The 21,590-nt window shown below is 39.2% G+C and overlaps 1 protein-coding gene across 1 annotated transcript in view; it reads right to left on the minus strand.

The window, feature by feature from the left end:
• LOC100496508 (Fc receptor-like protein 5) overlaps positions 1 to 21,134 on the minus strand; it is a 297,411-nt gene extending 276,277 nt beyond the window's left edge. Inside the window, 5 exon segments of the mRNA XM_031891836.1 lie at positions 14,354 to 14,635; positions 18,117 to 18,398; positions 18,504 to 18,785; positions 20,491 to 20,763; positions 20,864 to 21,134. Of these exon segments, the coding sequence (XP_031747696.1) occupies positions 14,354 to 14,635; positions 18,117 to 18,398; positions 18,504 to 18,785; positions 20,491 to 20,763; positions 20,864 to 21,134 (1,390 nt within the window).
• Between the last annotated feature and the right edge of the window lie 456 nt (positions 21,135 to 21,590).

Below are 21,590 nucleotides of genomic sequence, written 5' to 3' on the forward strand. Positions count from 1 at the left end.
CAACAATGAGGTAAGAATTTTAGGGCAAAGTAATTGATCCATTCTGTATATAAAAAAGGGAAAAATATCTCCAGAATTATTTAGTTTCCCATTTATATATCCCACCCAGTGTGGGATATCTGCAATATAATAAATACAGTAGAAGGAAGCCATTTAATACCATGTTTCTTATAGGCTTATTTATCAATTCTCCAGGTTGCTAATTGAACAGTTTTTTCCAACATCGAATAAATTCGCTTGAATAAAAGAAACCCCAAATTTATGAGTTTACAAACTCGAAAAAACCTTAAATTGAAAATATGGTTTGACTTTGCCTAGGACAACTCCCATTGACTTCTACATAAATTCACAAGCTTTTGGATGCTGAAGTTTTACATTTCAGTTTTAAGATTTTTTTGCACTTAATAAATATTGAACATTCGGGTTTTTGAACCATTATTCAAATATTAAGAGTTTTAGCGTACAAATTGTGGAAAAATTTTGAATTTGAATGTTGATAAATCACCCCCTTAGTGTATGTCTAATGCTTTAAACAATGCTGCACCAAATTATTGGCCTTTTTTTGGCTTAACAAACTGTAACTTCAAAAACAAAAATGAGTATAAAATTGTACTTACAGATTAGGGCTATCATTATTGTCTCTGACATGGTCAGATAGTCAGTGAACTGCAGCTTCCTGTGTAGAGAAAAAAAAATAATTTTAAACACAAAAAAAGAACAAAGACAGCAGCCACATCAATGTACTGCACCATCTGTATCATTATATTGGGCGATTTCAGTAATAAAAGAAGTAGTTGAAGGAACTTTACCTTATAAGTGCATAGAATTAAGCAGAAAGCAGCTATTGGACCTTCACCTAGAAGGTTGGTTTGTGGGTACTGTCATAAAGAGGATACAAGACAAATTAAATATATAGGTTGATAAAAAACTACTCTCAATATACATTTTGCTGAGCCATTTTTGAAGGCATTTGCCTCTTTATTTTGCTGGAACTTAACAAAATCTGCAGTTTTCTGCAGATACCCTCAGTGATATCAGTGTATAGCTTGATTATTTAATAATTATTAGTCTTTTTCAATGATATATGTGATGGAAAAATAGCCAGCTGCAATACAGAGAAAAGAAAATGGTAAATAAATGAGAAAGATATACAAAGAGGAAGGTAAATTTGGGAGAAATACCAGTCATAGTAGTTGAAGGTGGATGGGGGTAGCACATATGACTGAAGGGACACAAGTATAGCTGTATAAGCTGAAAGCAATATTACATCAGTGTTAATTAATTCAGGGATCTTCGGTGGTAACTGGAGTTAATGAAACCAAAAGAAGAGCTGAAACATGACTTAATGGAGTCATGGTGGCATCAAATAAATTGCAGTTGCGTTTCGTGAATTTCCATGCAGTTCCGCAAATTCTTTGGTGAAATGGGACATATAAAAGGATATCAACACTAAAAATAAGTGAACTGAGAGTTATTGATATATTATTTTTTTTAAAGAAATATTTGGGGAAAAAGCAAATGAAAGGGGCAGAATTCCCCGGTAGAAAGGAGTGGATACTATCCACTGCCCTACAGACTTGGTAAGTGAGGTACAAGAGAGCACAGGGAATTCCATAAGGACCTTGAGTCCTTTTCATTTGGTTGTGTTGGATTTATTTGCCCAAGTGCTGTTGTGGGTCCTTTGAAAAGCACAGATACTTTATCAGCAAAGCTTCTAATTGTTTGTCTTACTGAGGAATTAGACTTATGAACTTTAATTTATTCTGTTTAAACTTCTGTGTGAAATAAATACACAATGAAAGATCTGCTTGAACCCCTGTGTACTGGTCTTTTATCTATGTAGGTGCCAGCCCAGCCGCAACTGCCCCCCAACAATATATATACGTATATAGATAGATTTTTTTCTCTGTTTAATACATATTTCCCTATCTATAGAAGAACAAGACAAACCGTGGCACTGCCTTTAACATTCCGACACAATATCCTGAGTCAACCAACCAATTTCATACTTGACTTTCCACAATGCATTTTTCTAAAGGCTGAGAGATAAAAAAATAAAATAAATTCTAATTACAATTTCAGATGAAGAATGATATCCCTAACATACCTGTGTTTGTTTCAAAGAAGTTATGACCTCTTCCTGTGTTACCTATTTAGCCTTTTAATTGTCAGAGATTGGTTTTGTAATGAAAAAAATCTCACCAACATTTTGTTAACAGGATGTCTGAAGCTTACAACAAACCTGTTAACCGCAACTTCACTTGCAAACAGTACATTTTTCAGCAATTGAAAATGATTGAAAAATAACAAGAGGGGGTACATATCATATATCAATGAAAGAGGAAAGTATATGAAATTATATGAAAAATTGAAAGGTATCATTAATAGGTTGGTAGAATTAGCTAATTAGGTGAATTTGAATGTCATTTTGTTCACATAGAGTTGGTTGAATGATAATCTATATTTTTTTTCAAGATGGAACTCTTCTGAAACCCACGTTGGGTAAAGGTGGCCATAAACGGCCGATTCTAGCTGCCGATATGGGTTCCTTGGACCGATTCAGCAGATTATCGGCCCGTGTAGGGGCAGGAACAAGGGGCATGCCCGACCGATATCTGGCCTCAAGATGTAGTCGGATCGGCGAGCTGATGCGGTCCCCGAACCGACTGCCCCATTGCCGCCATTATAATTTGATCGTTTGGCCCCAGGGTAAAATGATCGAATTAGCCTACATGTACCCCGATATCGCCCACCCGTAGCTGGGGATACTGGGTGAAGATCCACTTGCTTGGCAGTCGTTTATCAAAAGTTCTGAACTGAAAAAGTACAAACAAAAAACATTGCAGAAAAGTTGAGAAAACCTCAACTTTTTTGTCTTGCTGCACAAAAGCCGCATCCAAAACCCCAAAAACCTCTAGAACTACAAAGCAAAGAAAGATCCAGTTGTAAAAGGGACCTCTGCCATTGACTCTACAAGATCTTGACAGGTTTTAGGTGGAGTATTTTTGGATTAGGAATTGTCATAGTTTTGTCAAATAATAAATCTTGGAAAACTTGCAACTTTTTCCCCCACGACTTTTTTGGGTTTTTGGTCACAAAACATCATGGTTTAGAATTCTTACTGCGTCAGGTGAAATTGAGTGCATAAATGGAAAGGAAGAGTTGTTATGGAAGAGTTGTTAAAAAAGGAAGAGTTGTTATGTGCAGAAGATCTTTTTTCCACTCAAAAGGTTTGCAGTGAATAGTTTCCCTTTTGATTTTACTAAAACTCAAATCTCCTTATAATAAATCTCTAGCTCATCTGCCCCATCTGCGCTTCCAAGCACCTCACTCACATGAATAGATATCACATATACAAAAACACAAAGGTTCTTACAATAATTTTTTAACCTTCTGGGATGTAACATTTATTTCCATTCGCACTTTAGTTACGTTATCTGCTAAAATAAACTTGATGACAATTCTGAGGTTTCAAAAACCAGACATTAGCACGGTTGCGGTTATCACACTTACGTTGCAGTAAAGCTTTCTCATGACCATGTAGCACATTATGACCTGTCCTGTTACATCTTATTGTGGTGCTCAGATCTCTGTATAAGGACTTTAAACTGACTGCTGGATTCAGCATGTAAATTCATTTGATTAAAGGTAATAACTTGTTCTTAATTTTTATTAATAGTTTTAGTTGGTAACTGTGACCTGTGACAAGAATTGCATGGGGTGTTCTTGGGTATTGTTGTAACCTAAACTAGTTTTTGCTCATTATTTATACTTGTTAAATTGTTTTAATTAATTTAAACTGTGGCCTTCATAAATCCCAAATTGCACTCTGATATTTTCATGGTTTAATGGTGGTTAAAGGAAAACTATACCCCTGAACGAAAAAATATAAAAAAAGTTCATTTGAGAAAACCCTGCTTGATCTAAATAAACCATTTTCATATAAATATACTTTTTTAGTAGTATGTGCCATTGGGTAATCCCTGGGAACATAGGAGTCACAGTGCACACAAACAAGCCAAGGCACACATACATGCTAGGCCCCATCAGCCAATGAATGGGCAGAGTTCTGCCTTTTGCTCCCACACTACTTCCTGTTAAAGTTAGAGCTGCATCACTTCCTGTCAGCTGATCTCTGAGGGAGCACAATATCCCTTGGTATATATTGTGTGAGTTACCTCACACAATGCTGCAATATCAGAAATGGAGGACAGGATTTCTTCTCTGGAAGACAATTCTTCCTCAGCTAAGTAAAAAATACAGTTTCTTGAAAAAAAAAGACCTTGAGAATAGGTCCAGAAGGAATAATTTGCACTTTGTAGGCATACCAGAGCATTATAAACAGGACTCTCTCATTCAATTAATATCACAATGGCTTTCTAAATCTCTGGGGCTGCAAGATGATATTACATCCATAAAAATAAGTCATAACAGGATTCTGGGAAAAAATTCCTTTAGGCTCTTAGAATAGTCCCATTTACATGGGTTTATCCTATAGACTAATGCTGACCCACTGGGTTTTCAATGCAAAAGCCAGGATAATAGCTGATCAGATTCCCAACTACAGACCGGTTTCACCCTTCTTGGGGCTCATCAGTGTAGTGCAGGGTTTTCTGATCAGCTTAGGGAGAGCCAGGAGTGGGGATACATGAACAAGCTAAAAGGGTTGAGGAGACTGCCTCATATGTATGCAAATAAGTCATAACAGGATTCTGGGAAGAAATTCCTTTAGGCTCTTAGAAAAATAGAAAGAGCTCATAGAGTGAAGGATTTGAAGGATTTGCCACATCAGAAACCAAGAACAGTTTTGGTAAAATTCCTAGACTATTCTGATAAATCACTAATTTTCCAGACATATAAGAAATCCAGAAACCCCTATTTAGAAGGTTTAGAAAAGCAAAACTTTTCAAATGCCTGTCAAATGCTTTTTCACCATGAGGTAAAGTTTGCATTGCTATATCCTGCCATTTTAAAAATGTTCCTGTCATCGGGTCAGGGTCGGACTGGGGTGTAAAGGGCCCACCGGGGCTCCCATCCCAGGGGCCTTGCAGGTGCACTCAGCCAGGTGCATCCTCTAACCACCCCCCGGAGGGGCCCCCCTAACTCTCCTTGCAGGGCCCCCACCCGACGTCCTCCCCCGAGCATATACATTTGACGCAGCAGGGGAAGAGTGTTTGGGAGGGGGAGTGCCGGCAAGGGTTGGGTCTGGGCCACCGGGGCCTATTGGGATTTTTCCCGGTGTCCCAGTTGCCCAGTCTGACCCTGCATCGGGTGTACATTCTTTTGAGGATTATAAAGAAGCCGAGAGATTTGTATATGATTTAACTTCACATTTGGGTAAATCCACTTCTCATGTGACAAAGTCTCTCAACTCAAAAGGGCAATTTACTGCTGATAAATCAAGAGCTCCCACCTCTCACATTGCCAGAAAATTCAGTCCATTTATAAAAAGGGGCTGGAAAAATCACAATTCTCAGCCCAGGTCCAGATCTCCCCTTGACAAAAATATCTCCTCACCCGATCATTCACAGATGGTGACCTAACCTTTGCTGTGTTTGGAGACAACATTCAATTCATTTACTGCATGTACTATGCAGGTCTATTATATACACCTGAGGGGGGTACGGTGCAGTTTTTCACTGGTTAGATTCTTTATAAAGAGTTTATTCGGCTTCTAATTCACTTCAGGAAAAAAGCAAAGTCATGTGATTTAATTCACTTACTTAAATTGTCATCCTTTGTTATTTACACTTGCTTAAATTGTTATATATTATGTAATAATGTTCTCTCACTATATCTTTTTCCCAATGTTGTTATTTAATTTACTTTTCCTTTTAAATTGTTTATGTTATCACCATCCTACTGCTATTACAGATAACTATCTATTTAAGGCTAGTCCAATGTTGATGTCTCATGTTTTGTATACTGCATTTTTTATCTATGGATAACATCAAAATCATTTAATGGGACGTGAATGGTATTAATTCACCAAAAGAATTAGACAAGAACTAAAAAAACTTGATACTGATATTGCACTCCTCCAGGAAACACACTTAAATGAAGATGAAAATTGGAAACTATGTTCTTCGTGGGTTGCTTCAATATTTATTCCCATGCAATAAACAAAAAAGGTGGTGTTTCAATTTTATTTAGCAAAAAGTTAAATTTTCAACTTATCAATACATCCAGGGACAATTCTGGTAGGTTTATACACGCAGAAATTCTTCTTCAAAACCAGTCATGGAATATCTGCTCAATTTATGCCCCAAACAACAATAACCCTGAATTCTACCAGGATATAATTCACAGAATTAATTCTTTGAATTCCTTTAATGTAATAGTGGGAGATGATTTTAATGAATCACATTTATGGTCTTTGGATAAATGTGGTACATCCACTAATCCTTCTTCTGATGAAGTGGCATAAGCCATGAAACGCGTTAAGCTGGGGGGTTGGTTTTCTACATGTTTTTAATGGATTGATCAAATAAAGGATTTTTTCTAATGAATAAGCAGCCCTGCGTGCTCCATCTACCATCTACAACTTTTCTGCGACTAATCCTTCTCACATGAAATCAAAATTATTCTCTGATCTACTAGATCATACACACTTGAAGGATGTCTGGAGAATTTTGAATCCCTCTAGCAAAGAATTCACCTTTTATATTCCCACAGTATGGGGACAAGAATAGATTATATACTCACATCCACCAACCTATTAACCCATGTTTCGGATGCAATGATTGGAAGTTTTACCTACTCAGACCATACTCCTATAAACATTATAATTATAGCTAACTTTATTTCCAAATCCTACATTCCTTGGAAAGTTCCAGTATTCTTAGCATCCAGGTCTGACTTTAAGCAAATGCTCAACGATAAGTGGAAAATCTTTCTATCTGATAATGTAATTCACTCCAAAAATCCAACTCTCTTCTGGGACACATGGAAAGCATTAATCAGAGGAGAAATCAATTAAATCATATCACAATTTACTAAAAAAAATAACTCAAGAATACTGGATCTTAGTAACAAGCAAAAAGAAGCCTACATTGCTTTTAAATCAACCCCTTCTCAAGTCAACCATGAGGAATTTGAAAATTCCATAAAAGAACTCAAATCCTGGTTATCCATTAAATATACTATTAACCAGAGCTATGTAAAATCCAAATACTTCAACCTAGGCAACAAAGCTAATAAATTACTAGCCAGTATGACAAAAAATTGGTCAAAGTATCATAAAATGTGTGCTATTAAGTCTATTGACGACAAAATCACTCATAACCCACTGGAGATTGCTGAGACCTTCCGGAAATATTATGAGACCTTATAATCTTCTACTAAATCTAATAGCAAGTTGAGAAGAACATTCTTTAACAACATAACTTTTCCCAAGATATCCCAATCAGATTTGGAAAACTTAAACCCTCAAATCACTGAAGAAGAAGTAAGATCCATGATATCATCCCCGAAGAAATACAACACTGGAGGTCCTGATGGTCTATCCGGACCTTTCTATAAGTGCTTAATTAATCAAATTTCACCCTTTCTTACAGAATTGTATAATTTTATCATTAATCAAAAACAATCTTTACCCTCAAGTCTTATTTTATTCACTTCAGTACTGCTCAAACAAGGAAAGGATCCAACCATTACATCCTTGTACAGACCCATTGCACTAATCAACAAGGATGTGAAGATATTGACAAAAATTATTGAAAATCGTCTATCTATATTACTCCCAAAACTCATCTCCCCAGAACAGAGTGGATTCGTAAAGGGGAGATCGGGAACTAAAAATGTAAGAACCTTAATTAAAGTCATATACTCAGCTAAAACTAAAAAAATCCCAATTTCATTGGTGGGAATAGATGCAGAGAAAGCTTTCAACAACATTTGCTGGGACCATCTATTAGACTTTCTATAAGGTTTTGGTTTTCATGGCCCTTTCATTGATTTAATTCATTTATTACATTCAGTTCCCAATATTGGCAGCAGGAGAACTCTCAAAACTAATCTATTTGAAAAGAGGAACTAGACAGGGTTGTCCATTATCACCCCTATTATTTGACCTATCCTTGGAACCTTTAATTAGAACACTAAAAACTGCTGATTCCTTGCCCGGATTATCAATAAATAAAATAAAAGTTCAATTAATTGTTAAAGATCCAAATAAAAACCTTACCAACATATTTTCCATTATCCAAACAAAATCCAACAAAATCCAACAAATCTGAACTTATGGATGTATATGGTCAAACATCACCAAGTATTCTAAAGCAACTAGGAATTGGCAAAAGTATTAAATATCTTGGAATGTATTTACCTGCTGATCTCCAAAGGCTTTATTCCTTAAATTATCTACCTATGATAAAAAACATAATTTCTCTATGTCAAAAATGGAAAAATATCCCACTGAACTTGAAAGGTAAAATAGCTTTTTACAAAATGTATTTATTCTATCATAAATTTACCTCTCCTAATCAATCACAACAATATCAATAAGCTAAAATCGGCCCTCTTAGCATTCCTTTGGAAAGGCAAACTTCCCAAAATAGCATTGAACAAATTGAACTATCCTAAATCTTACGGTGGTCATGATTTGTCTGATTTTAGAACCTTTAATCTATCAGCTTTAACGCGATATATAGTAGAATGGTTTTCCAAAAAGGGTAAATTTACCAATCTACCTCTGGAACTTTTGACTTATTCTCATGATAACATTTTGGAACAAATACATAAACCCCTGAAATTTCAACCGGCCGAAACTAAAGAGAATCCTTTATTTAGAGATACGTTTGCAGTTTGGAAACTAGTGCATAAGTCATATAAATCCAGTTATATCTCAACTCCATACTTTCCCCTAGTGAAGACTTCGACATTATCCAGCTCATCTCATCCTCCTATGTCTACCATCTGGAAACAAAAAGGAATACAATTTATAAAAGACATTACTTCACCATCTTTTGATAAAATTCTGGATTGTTCAGGACAAGGAAAGTCAAAATCTATTAAGCACACTATTAAATAGTACTACTATTGCTGTGTAAAAATGATATATTTCTGGTTTGCCTAATGAAAGATTTACAGAGATACACCTGCTACTTTCTACATACTTGTTTCAGTGAACGGCGCTGGCATTTTGTCAGCACCCCCCCTCCGCTCGATCTCTCTCTCTGGTCCGCTCCCTCCTTGCCTCTCCCCCCACCAGCACCCGCTTGCTTCATTTTGTCAGGACCGTACCCCCCGTCTGATCTCTCTCTCCGGTCCGCTCCCCCTTTGCCTCTCCCCCCACCAGCATCGCTTGCCGCTGCCACACATCACCCGCTCGCCGCTTGCCTCTCCCCCTGCCTCTCCCCACCTTGCCTCTCCCCTCCTTGCCTCTCCCCCCCTGCCTCTCCCCACCTTGCCTCTCCCCTCCTTGCCTCTCCCCCCTGCCTCTCCCCACCTTGCCTCTCCCCTCCTTGCCTCTCCCCCCCTGCCTCTCCCCACCTTGCCTCTCCCCACCTTGCCTCTCCCCACCTTGCCTCTCCCCCCACCAGCACCTGCTTGTGGCTGTCTGTTCTTCTGTTCTGTGCCACTGCCATGGCAACCGGATGCTAGGGGGGTGCGCATGCGCCGCCTAAGGTCTCAAGTCGCCAAGTCTGGGAAGGAGCGAGGCATTATGGAAATCTTCTCTACCCTGCTCAGCGTTCTTTCTAACTGTTTGGCTTTAGATCTTCTGAATGGGAGAAATATGGGGAGACTTAAGGGCACTATTGAGAGAACTGAAGGTATGCCTGCAGCTTGGGATTAACTCTTTATTAGCCTTTCCTTCTCTTTTAAAGCATTTATTAAGAACAAAAAGTTTTCTGTATCCTAGATGGACATGTTTGAATTGCTGAATCCTCCAGCTTTCAGCAAAAATCAGATTTTTGAATTCATGTATAGACTTAACCAATTGCGAAGGGGCTATAAAGTGTTGTAGATAAACAGACCACTTAGCGGACACATTCTCTATTTTTAGCAATGTTGCAATTAGCCTTCATTTATTATTTGTAATGTATTTTAATATTTGTATGAATTTTATTTTTGTAAATTTTCCAATTCACATTATTTGCACATTTTCAATTTAATATTACATTTTTATACAACCAGAAGTAATAATCCAGAATGTATAGGAGTGTAACCCCTCTGCCAGTTACATTTAGGTAGAGGACTCAAACAGGCCATAATTGCCCAACCTAATCTAATTAAGTTGATTGTAATACATTTACAATGAATTCAACATAATGAACTAAATGCAATTAATTGGCCCTACTATGGGGCAGATTTACCAAAACGCACATTTTTTTCATTTTTATTAAACAATGAATAAACTCATTTCCATGAATGTCAGTTATTTATCAAAAAATCGGACCTGAAAAAGCACAAACAGGAAAAAAAAGTAGTGACCCAAAAAAGTTGCAGTTTAATAAATGCCCCCTTAAGCGTTACTATATTATGATTCACATACATTACAGTATAAACACACAGATGCCCATATATTTAAGACAGTTTAGGAAAAGCATTGTTGATGATTTCAATTACAAAACCTGAACAGTATTATAATATTATGAACAGATAAATCATCTAATAGTAACTTGCAGGTAACAGAATAATATTTATAGTGACATTGCAGATTGATCATCAGAGCCGCAGATTAATCTCTCTCTCTCACCAGATCTCCTTTATTTCCATTTGCCGTCACATGGTGACAGATCAGACACACAGCCCAGATGAATAGGAAGAAAGACAATATCAGTCTCAGGAGATTCAGCTGGGGAAAAAATTGGGGTCTTCCTGAAACCAAAAATTCCTATTAGAAATGAAGGAATGAAAAACGTTGATTCTTATTCTTGTCCCACGTTCAATAAAGTCAACAAATATAACTAAAAATGCAGGTCTGGTAACTCTATTCTGTGTTTGCTAGGGATGCAGTGAACCCAGTTTTTTTGGGTTCAGCCGAACTCCGGAACACACCACGATGGATTTGGCAGAATACTGAACTGAATCAGAATCCTAATTAGCATATGCTAATTAGGATTGTGAAGAGTTAAAAATCGTAGCGTGCAGGAAAATTTTTTCCCTCTAACATTTAACCCTTCCGAATTCTGATTAGCATATGCTCATTTATGCTAATTAGGATTTGGATTAAGTTTGGCCAGGACCGTGGATTCAGCCAAAACCGAACCCTGCCAAAAAAGCCCGAATCCTGGCCGAATCCCAAACCAAATTATGGATTTGGTGCATCCCTAGTGTATATACATACGTATATACAGTACATTCTTTATGTGTGGAGTGCAATATATATTCCTTATGGGTTCAGACATTGTATGATTAGATGCAAATAAACTTCTCATGGACAATCTTCTTATTCACAGGTACTTTCATGAGTAATCTGGGAAAAGAGGGAAACTGAGTTTGGAGCCAAATCTATGGGGTGGGCCAGCAGAGGCTATAGAGGGGGCCCTTTCTGCAGCATCAAGCCAGAACCAGGGGAGAAAAAGTGCCCAATCATGTGTGGAGCTGGGCCAGAAAGTAAGCCCTAGACCCCCAGCAGTACAGAGAGCCCATCCTGTTCCCTGCCAGGCTGCTAGATACCCAGGAGGTGCCCGGTGCCACTGGGGAGAGGGTCTGCACTGCAGAGCTGCCAATGAGCTCCAGTGTGTCTGCCTCTGAGAGCCCCCTGGTGAGTGACCCATCATAGGGAGGATTCTGGCAAGGCTACAATGTGGGAACCCTGTATGAGGACAGTTGTTGATTGTTTACTTGCTACATGGGAGCAGCTACTAAGTCTTAGGGGAGGTTCTTTGGGGAAGGTACTGCAGCTAGGGTTGCCACTTGTCTGGTTTTGACCTAGACCTCCCGATTTTTATACGGGTCAAAATCTCCTGCACGGTTTCCCAAATTAGAAAGACCATTTTATTAACACAATAAATCACAGATAAACTCAGTTCCACTAAAACCATGAATGTCTGGCTATTTATTAAAATATTCAAATAGAAAAAACATGAATGAAAAAAGACAGAAAAAACGTGAATCCACTTTTTTTCATATTTACACTAATGCAAGCTTCAAAAAAACACTAAAACCTCCAAAGCAAAGACAGATCTTCAAGTTGTAAAAGAGGACACGTCACTGACTTCTATATGATCTCAACAGAGTGAAAAAAAATATTTTTTCCCATGACAAAATCATATTTTGGCACAAAAATAAAGATCGTAAAAAAAATTGAATATTAGTAAATACCCCCATATACAAACTAACACTGTTTTGTGGCTTTTTAAAAATCACATAATGGGGTTTTTGCCTTAAGAAATGTTTTATTGCCATTGCAAATAGCATATTCACTAACCACACTGAGAAGTACCTTTTGTATGTTATTTGGTGATTATATTACATTTTTGGTGATTTGGTGCATTTTTAGCCATTTTATTGCATTTTCAGTTCTGCATAGGTGTAATCGCTTGTTACTGTCTGTATAACTTATTTGGCCAAGCTAAAATATTCATACTGTGATTCTGACTGCTGACTACACTAGGTGGAAAAAGAGCATTGATTTTAGTGGTTTTATTGGAATTTAGTGGTTTTATTGGATTTTAGTGATTTTATTGCATTCTGCATTGTTCTTTGTTACTTACGTCTTTGTTACTTATGTTTGGAAACTTTGTCTGCTATATATAATTATATATATATATATATATATATATATATATATATATTTAAGTGCACTGCATGCCACATAGATGGAAAATCTATGCATATTAGGTATCAATCTATTTATTAGTCCCCCGTGTTCAAATCTGGAATGTTTTATGTTGGGATTATCAGAAATTTCATAAAAACTGCTACGTTTAACATAGCTTTGTAGTTTGGTAGTTTGCAGTAGACAGACATATTTGTCCATTTTGGTTTCATAAAGATGTGCACTTTCAGAAAAAATATGGATTTCAGTACTGTTTGTGGGTCTTATGGTACATAATACACATACAGTACTGGGTGCTCGTAGTAACCAGAGTGAACATATGCACTTTTTAGAGTTGGGTGCATCTGTATGCCACATAGTTTTGGTAAATCTATGCCTATTGGGCATCAAGCTGTTCAGTAGATCCCTGGTGCTCATATTTAGAATGTTTTATGTTGGTACTTTAAAGAATGTGGGGTAAATAATGGGGTAAAATGCAAGCTTTGTGACAATTTTCAGAAATTTCATAAAAACTGCTATGTTTAGCCTAGCTTTGTAGTTTGGTAGTTAAGAGTAGACAGGCATACAGTATTTACCCATTTTGGTTTCATTAGAATGTGTTCAAATATGCAATATTTTCATTTGTTGGCCTCTGTAGGCCACATTGTTTGGCAAATGTATGCATATTGGGCATCAAACTGTTCAGTAGACCTCTGATGTTCATATTTAGGATGTTTTATCCTAATTCATTAAGAAATTTAGGCATATAATGGTGTAAATTGCAAGCTTTGAGACAATTTTCAAAAATTACATAAAAACAGCTACATTTAGCTTAGCTTTGCTGTTTGGTGCTTTGCCATAAAAGGATATATTTACACATTTTAGAATCAGCAGAATGTGTATTTTCTGAAAATATGAGGTTTTCTGGGGTTGACTTATTTGCCACTTTTACAATAACATAAATCAGGTAGAAATAAATGCATACCTCCCAACTATCTCAATTTTCACAGGACAGTCCCAATTTTAACAGCTCAGTCCGCAGTCCCAGATTCTTATTAAGAAGTCCCTCATTTCCCTTTGATCACCTGCACTAAATGCCAAAAAGTTTCTATAACTTAATTAGACAAGTAGACTTTTGGCAGAGAGCCCAGAATACTCAAACTGTTCAGTGAACCCCTGACATTTGACATGTTTTTTCTTGTTACCTCATGCCATGTGGACGATAAGGAGCTTGAAAGTGGAATTTTTAAGGCAATTTTCAGATATTTCATCAAAGTTACAACTTATGGAAAAGTGTTGCAACTCAGTAATTTGGAGTAGAAAAATATGGGTACCCATTTTGGATTTTCCTGAAAGTATACATTCCAAAAACATATGGTGTTTGGGGATCAGTGTATTTATTTATATTTTTACCCCACAAAAAAAATGCAGTAAATGTGTTGAATTGTCATTCGCTGAAGTGATCTCTGGGGCAATTTGTATGCACTAACTTAATTTTGGGCTCTCTAAATACATGACCTATAGGCCCAAATTAAAAACCAACTAGAATTTCTGAAAAGCTCCAATTACACAAAATAAATCAAATTCAGAGAAGTACAGAAATGGATGGAAAAGAATGGATGGGAAATGGAGTTGCTTTTTACTCACCCTGTATGTGGATATCTGCCATGTTGCTCCTTTTCCTCACACTGCCAGTTGGAGTTTGTACCTCACAGGTATAATTCCCAGAATCCTCCAGCTCAGCTGAGGGGACTCCATATTGGTTGGATAAACGGAATCCCTGCACATTGTGCCCATTTCTGTAGAAAGCAAACTGCAGCTCTGTAGTCTCTCTGTGGGAGCTGAGCTCTGTGTCACATGTTACATTCATGGCATCTCCTTCTGTCACCTGATCTGAACTCACATTTATTTGTGGGTTGGTAAATAGCACTAAAAGAGTTTGGAAAACATTGAAAAGTAATTTATAAATATGCAGCATAAAGAATGTATCTATACAAGGTATTATCTAGAGACTTATAGGCCTCTCTACAAAAGGGCTCTACTTACTGCACCAAAACCTCTATGACCCATTACCACCAGTTCTTAAATTCCAATCATTTTGTCAACATAAAACACTTAAATACTGTAGGATCTTGTAAAGATGGAACCCAGGGCTGTTACCTTTCCCCTCTGGGACCAGTGTAAGCCTTTACTGAGAACAGTAGATATGAAAACCTGAAGTGGGTTGAACCAGAACTGATTTCATTGCAGGCTTCTCAGTATGCAGAGCAGGACAGACTGAAATAAACTAACCAAGAAACTTTCTCTATCAGTGTCACACACACTTCTCACAAGCTTACAGTGCCCAAGCTTCAATCAGCACACCTTGTCTGAAGCCTCCAGTGCCCCTGTCTCCTTACAGTGCCCAAGCTTAACTCAGCATATCTCCCCTGATGCCTCCAGTGCCCCTGTCTCCTTACAGTGCCCAAGCATCACTCAGCATATCTCCCCTGAAGCCTTCAGGACCCCTGTCTCCTTACAGTGCCCAAGCTTCACTCAGCATATCTCCCCTGTAGCCTCCAGTGCCCCTGTCTCCTTACAGTGCCCAAGCTTCACTCAGCATATCTCCTCTGAAGCATCGAGTGTGCCTGTCTCCTTACAGTGCCCAAGCTTCACTCAGCATATCTCCCCTGAAGCATCCAGTGCGCCTGTCTCCATCCAGTGCCCCTGTCTCCTTACAGTGCCCAAGCTTCACTCAGCATATCTCCCCTGTAGCCTCCAGTGCCCCTGTCTCCTTACAGTGCCCAAGCTTCACTCAGCATATCTCCTCTGAAGCATCGAGTGTGCCTGTCTCCTTACAGTGCCCAAGCTTCACTCAGCATATCTCCCCCGAAGCATCCAGTGCACCTGTCTCCTTACAGTGCCCAAGCTTCACTCAGCATATCTCCCCTGAAGCATCCAGTGCGCCTGTCTCCATCCAGTGCGCCTGTCTCCTTACAGTGCCCAAGCTTCACTCAGCATATCTCCCCTGAAGCCTCCAGTGCTCCTGTCTCCTTACAGTGCCCAAGCTTCACTCAGCATATCTCCCCTGAAGCCTCCAGTGCCCCTGTCTTCTTACAGTGCCCAAGCTTCACTCAGCATATCTCCCCTGAAGCCTCCAGTGCACCTGTCTCCTTACAGTGCCCAAGCTTCACTCAGCATATCTCCCCTGAAGCCTCCAGTGCCCCTGTCTCCTTACAGTGCCCAAGCTTCACTCAGCATTTCTCCCCTGAAGCCTCCAGTGCCCAATCTTCACTCAGCATATCTCCCCTGAAGCATCCAGTGCGCCTGTCTCCTTACAGTGCCCAAGCTTCACTCAGCATATCTCCCCTGAAGCCTCCAGTGCCCCTGTCTCCTTACAGTGCCCAAGCTTCACTCAGCATTTCTCCCCTGAAGCCTCCAGTGCCCAATCTTCACTCAGCATATCTCCCCTGAAGCATCCAGTGCGCCTGTCTCCTTACAGTGCCCATGCTTCACTCAGCATATCTCCCCTGAAGCCTCCAGTGCCCCTGTCTCCTTACAGTGCCCAAGCTTCACTCTGCATTTCTCCCCTGAAGCCTCCAGTGCCCAATCTTCACTCAGCATATCTCCCCTGAAGCATCCAGTGCGCCTGTCTCCTTACAGTGCCCAAGCTTCACTCAGCATATCTCCCCTGAACCCTCCAGTGCCCCTGTCTTCTTACAGTGCCCAAGCTTCACTCAGCATATCTCCCCTGAAGCCTCCAGTGCCCCTGTCTCCTTACAGTGCCCAAGCTTCACTCAGCATATCTCCCCTGAAGCCTCCAGTGCTCCTGTCTCCTTACAGTGCCCAAGCTTCACTCAGCATATCTCCCCTGAAGCATCCAGTGCACCTGTCTCCTTACAGTGCCCAAGCTTCACTCAGCATATGTCCCCTGAAGCCTCCAGTGCCCCTGTCTCCTTACAGTGCCCAAGCTTCACTCAGCACACCTTCTCTGAAGCCTCCAGTGCCCCTTACAGGATCCAAGCTTCACTCAGCTGTCTCTCTACAGCTTTTTTTCAAGGTGCTACCCTAATCCTACATGCTCACAATCACTGAACAGCTCTAGAAGGCAAATATGTACGCTAGATTTACGCTAAAGCAAAATTCTGCATAAAATACTAGGTTTGGTCTGATTCCAAATCAAAATCTAATCAGTAATCACATCCATCTTTCCTTAACTTTCCTCTCTGCTACTAAATATGCTCCCAAGCGCCACCTGCCCATGAATGTTAGAATTACACATATTTCAGGGGTAATTTATGACCAACATGTGTACGTCTGGATGTAATCGGCACATTTCCCCCCATAATTCAGCTTTTTTACAAATAATTCCAGAATAATTGTGGGTATGAGGGGGTAATGTGCCCGGTAATGCATCAAAATGTGTGCACTTGCACTTTGCTGCAATCAGATACAATTATGCTGAAAGGTCTGGATGGTGTCACTTCCGGTTCCTGCCGTGAAAATGACAAGTGCGCCAGCAACCAGATAGCTCCTAGAATTCCAAGCTAAATAATTGAAAACCCACATATATCATCCATGTATCATAATGAAACTTAATTTACAGATGAACTACCTCTCTTATTCTTCTCTCTGCTCTTTAGATATACATGAATTGATTGGATCAAGTTGCCTTTATTTCATCAAGGGCATATATCACCATTAAAAGGTTTAGCCCAGTCCAACTGAGGGCTGATGCTGCCCACTTTCCCAGAAGGAGAATAAGCGCTGACATTTTTCAGACACGTTTTTGCCTAGACCAATATCTACTACAAATTCCCAGTGATGAATATCCATACTTTGGCATTTGCATATAATTTTGTGGCCCTTTTGACCTACATGTGCATTTTTCGATGTAATCGGTAGTGATGAGCGAATTTTTTCACCAGGCATGGTTTTGCAGCGAATTTCCGCGTTTCGCAAATGCTTTTTACTGTTTTGCGAACTTACTTGCCGTTTCGCGAATTTTATGGTGAAGTGAAATGGGGCAGATTCGCTTATCACTAGTAATCGGCACGTTTCTCCCCCAACTTTTTAAAAATGTGCACATTTCTTTGAATCCATTATACAAACTGTGAGTATTTACAAGGAGCAATAAATAAAAATAACATTTTGTATGATGAAAAAAAAAATTCTTAGCAACTTTCCATTATACATTTAATTCAAAATTCCAATTATGTTAAATTTTGGCTTCCATTAAAAATTTTTGCAAAAAAAAATCTAGGAAAACGTTTATTCTTAAGAAAGGAGTTCTGTCAGTCCAACTAGCATGATTTATAGCCCCAATTTAAAAAGCACCTAGAATTTCTGGAGAGATCCAATTACACAAAACATATATCAAATTCAGTGAAGTACAAAAATGGATGGGAAAAAGGAGTTGCTTCTCACTTACCCTGTATGTGGATATGTGTCTCACTGCTCCTTTTCCTCACACTGCCGGTTGGAGTCTGTAACTCACAGGTATAATTCCCAGAATCCTCCAGCTGAGCTGAGGGGACTCCATATTGGTTGGATAAACTGAATCCCTGCGCATTGTGCCCATTTCTGTAGAAAGCAAACTGCAGCTCTGTAGTCTCTCTGTGTGGGCTGAGCTTTGTGTCACATGTTATGGTCATGTGATCTCCTTCTGTCACCTGATCTGGTCTCACTTGTATTTGTGGGTAAGAGAAGAGCTCTGGAACAAAATATATTTATACTCTTATGGATTCCATTTTGACATGGAAACCCTGCCCTGGATTTTGAGAGAATTTAGAGGCATATTGTAATTATTCCTACTCACCCTGTATGTGGATATGTGCCTCTATGCTCCTCTTCCTCACACTGCTGGTTGGAGTTTGTACCTCACAGGTATAATTCCCAGAATCCTCCAGCCGAGTTGAGGGAACTTCATATTGGTTGGATAAACTGAATCCCTGCACATTGTGCCCATTTCTGTAGAAAGCAAACTGCAGCTCTGTAGTCTCTCTGTGTGGGCTGAGCTCTGTGTCACATGTTATGGTCATGTGATCTCCTTCTGTCACCTGATTTGGCCTCACTTTTATTTGTGGGGCACTGAACAGCTCTAAAAAGGCAAATATGTATTTTAAGGTCAGTAAATGGTTATTCAAGACATTTTGTCACCTGACCAAATTGTAGCTCAGTGGGAGGGAAACAAAATGCTCATTATCAACCCAATAATTTCAGTTACAATCACCTGGACCTGTGGGTACACTTATGGGTCAAGTGATTATTGTTTTAAATAATGTTTAATGGATGTAATTGCCACATTTTTCCCCCACCATTCAGCTTTTTAAAAATAATTCCAGAATAATTATGGGTATGAGGGGGGTGTCACTTTGTTGCGCCAATTGCCATTCTGCATTTAATGCAGGTACCTTTTATGAATGAGATTTTTTTTCCATGTAGTGACTGTGACCAATCATTCTCACACATATAATATACATATGTGAACAGTTTTGTTTATATATTGAAATAAGATATGCCAAAAAGTATTGAAACAACTTTATGTAAAATGAAAAAATGATCTTATATAGCAGCTCTTAGGAGAGATTCCTCAGGCTAAGGAAGTTCAGGTTACTGTAGTCTATGCTTAGAAAGGATGTTTTTTCCCTATGGCCCAGGGATGTTATGACCAGTGCCAATTGTTGTGAGTTCAGACTGCAAAGAAAGAAGGCTGCTGGTGTTTACAGAGGCCTCTGTGGAATCTCCATGTGTGTCCCCTGGTCGTGAGGGCAGGTATTGCTCACTTACCTGCTATGTCGGAGCAGCCACCTTTCCAAAGGAGAAGGGACTCTGGGGCAGGTAGCGCTACCTGGGGGGCTTAACAGCTCTTGGGGAAGGGACTGAACTGAATAAAAGGGTTGGGGTCTATCTGGATCCAAGTTGGGACTGGGCACCTACAGAGACTGTACCAGGAGTGGATAGACTGCACGGGTTCCTCAGGGCAGGATAATCAGTTATCCATAAAGTTGTGTTTATTCTATTTAAATGGTTATACAATTATCCTTACTGCAAAGTGTGTGTGATTTGTTTCCTAGTGCAAATCCCCTTGAGGTGTGCTCCTTGGTGTCCACTAGGGGGAGGCACTAAAATCCCAGTTCCCAGTACCTTTCAATATTGCAAAGGGAACTAAATCTAATGTTTAAGCAAGTATACAGCCCAAATAAGTGAGTGTGCCAAGAAAGGGTTACAAAAATAAAGTGAACAAATCCTGTTCTCTAGACCAACTTAAGGCAGTGGTGCCTCAAGATCCCCTCTGCTCCTCTCTATGAGCTCTCTCTTTGGGAGACATTTTTTTGGATGAATCAATGACATTATATACTGTACCTACTGAACTGACTGACCTTATCCCTTCCCTCGCTCTTATTACAACTGTTAATGGCATGCTTAATATGCCTTTTTTAATTAAGCCCAGGGTAATGTTTTATGTAGAACCTTATCATTGTCACTGTTTATATTTACTTCATCAATTGCATTTTTGTTGCCCCATCTATACTATTAATGTTTTGTAAAATGAGTAGTGCTATGTAAATATATACATATGAATCCTAGTCATTAATGGCTTGCATCATGACAATGTATTAAAGTTCAAGTTTGAATTTACATCTGTTAATAAATGATTTGTTCTCATGTAAATGCATAAGGTATATATATAAAAAGTCTTGTCTACCAAACCAGCAAGAACTATGTGAGTGACACATGCAGTACTAAGGCATATTCACTTTCTCACTGCACAGAATGTAACACTGAATTCAATTGGGTCTTACCTGACACTGAAATGTATTGTTCATCTTTATAAGTGCGATACCCATTGCCAAATGCATAATAAAAATAGATTTCTTTGTCACATCTGTATGTACCAGACGCAGTAACACCCACTCTCCCTATCTGTAACTCAGAGCCACTGACTGGGGGCCCAATGGCCTTATTGTCCTTGTAAAATACTGGCTTCTTTGCATCCAGTCCAGGCCGACTGTGGCACCTGAGAGACAGGGAGTCCCCTTCGTGAACAGCAGGGGGCGCCTGCAGGATGAGCCAATCTGAAATTAAAAAAAAGCATTATTCAATATGGAAATCAGTCTTTCTTTCTAAATGGAGAATTATTTGAAATAATTTTTAAATCTGAACTTTTTAACTCACCAAACTTAAAATGCAGAGGGACAGGATCACTTATATCATTGGTACCCAGCTGGCACTGGTACTTCCCATTGTCTGACCATGTACCACTCTGAATGACCAGATTCTGCTGAACCCCTGATATCTGGTGTCCATCCCTGTACCAGGAATATCCCAGGTTCCCTTGGGCAGTAGGAGCCACATTACAGCTCAGGGTTACAGATTCTCCTTGGTGTACTGGGGTCCAGTTTGGGGTGAAGAAAACTACAGGCTTCACAGCAGCTCCTACAGACATAGAGTTTAATTTTTTAACCTACACCATTTATCCTGTAATAAGGTAAAATGAAATAATGATGTACTCCCAGGCAATTTTACCCATCTAATTTACAAAATATCTGAAATTCCCTAAATAATAATGGTATGCAAAGTCTCAGATATGGGAAAAGGCTGGCCAAATTGGGATTGGTTACACTGGGGAAGGGGCAGTTAAGGGAGGATCACTATATATAAATATATAAGGGGGGGGCAGTAATGAAATAGAGAAAGTACAGGGAAGAGCGACTAAGCTGATAAAGGGAATGGGCTCAGTTATGGGGAAAGGCTGGCCCAGTTGGGATTGGTTACACTGGGGAAGGGGCAGTTAAGGGGGGGGTCACTATATATAAATATATAAGGGGGGCAGTAATGAAATAGAGAAAGTACAGGGAAGAGCGACTAAGCTGATAAAGGGAATGGGCTCAGTTATGGGGAA

The sequence above is a fragment of the Xenopus tropicalis genome, chromosome 8 (assembly GCF_000004195.4).
Source record: "Xenopus tropicalis strain Nigerian chromosome 8, UCB_Xtro_10.0, whole genome shotgun sequence".
Taxonomy (NCBI): domain Eukaryota; kingdom Metazoa; phylum Chordata; class Amphibia; order Anura; family Pipidae; genus Xenopus; species Xenopus tropicalis.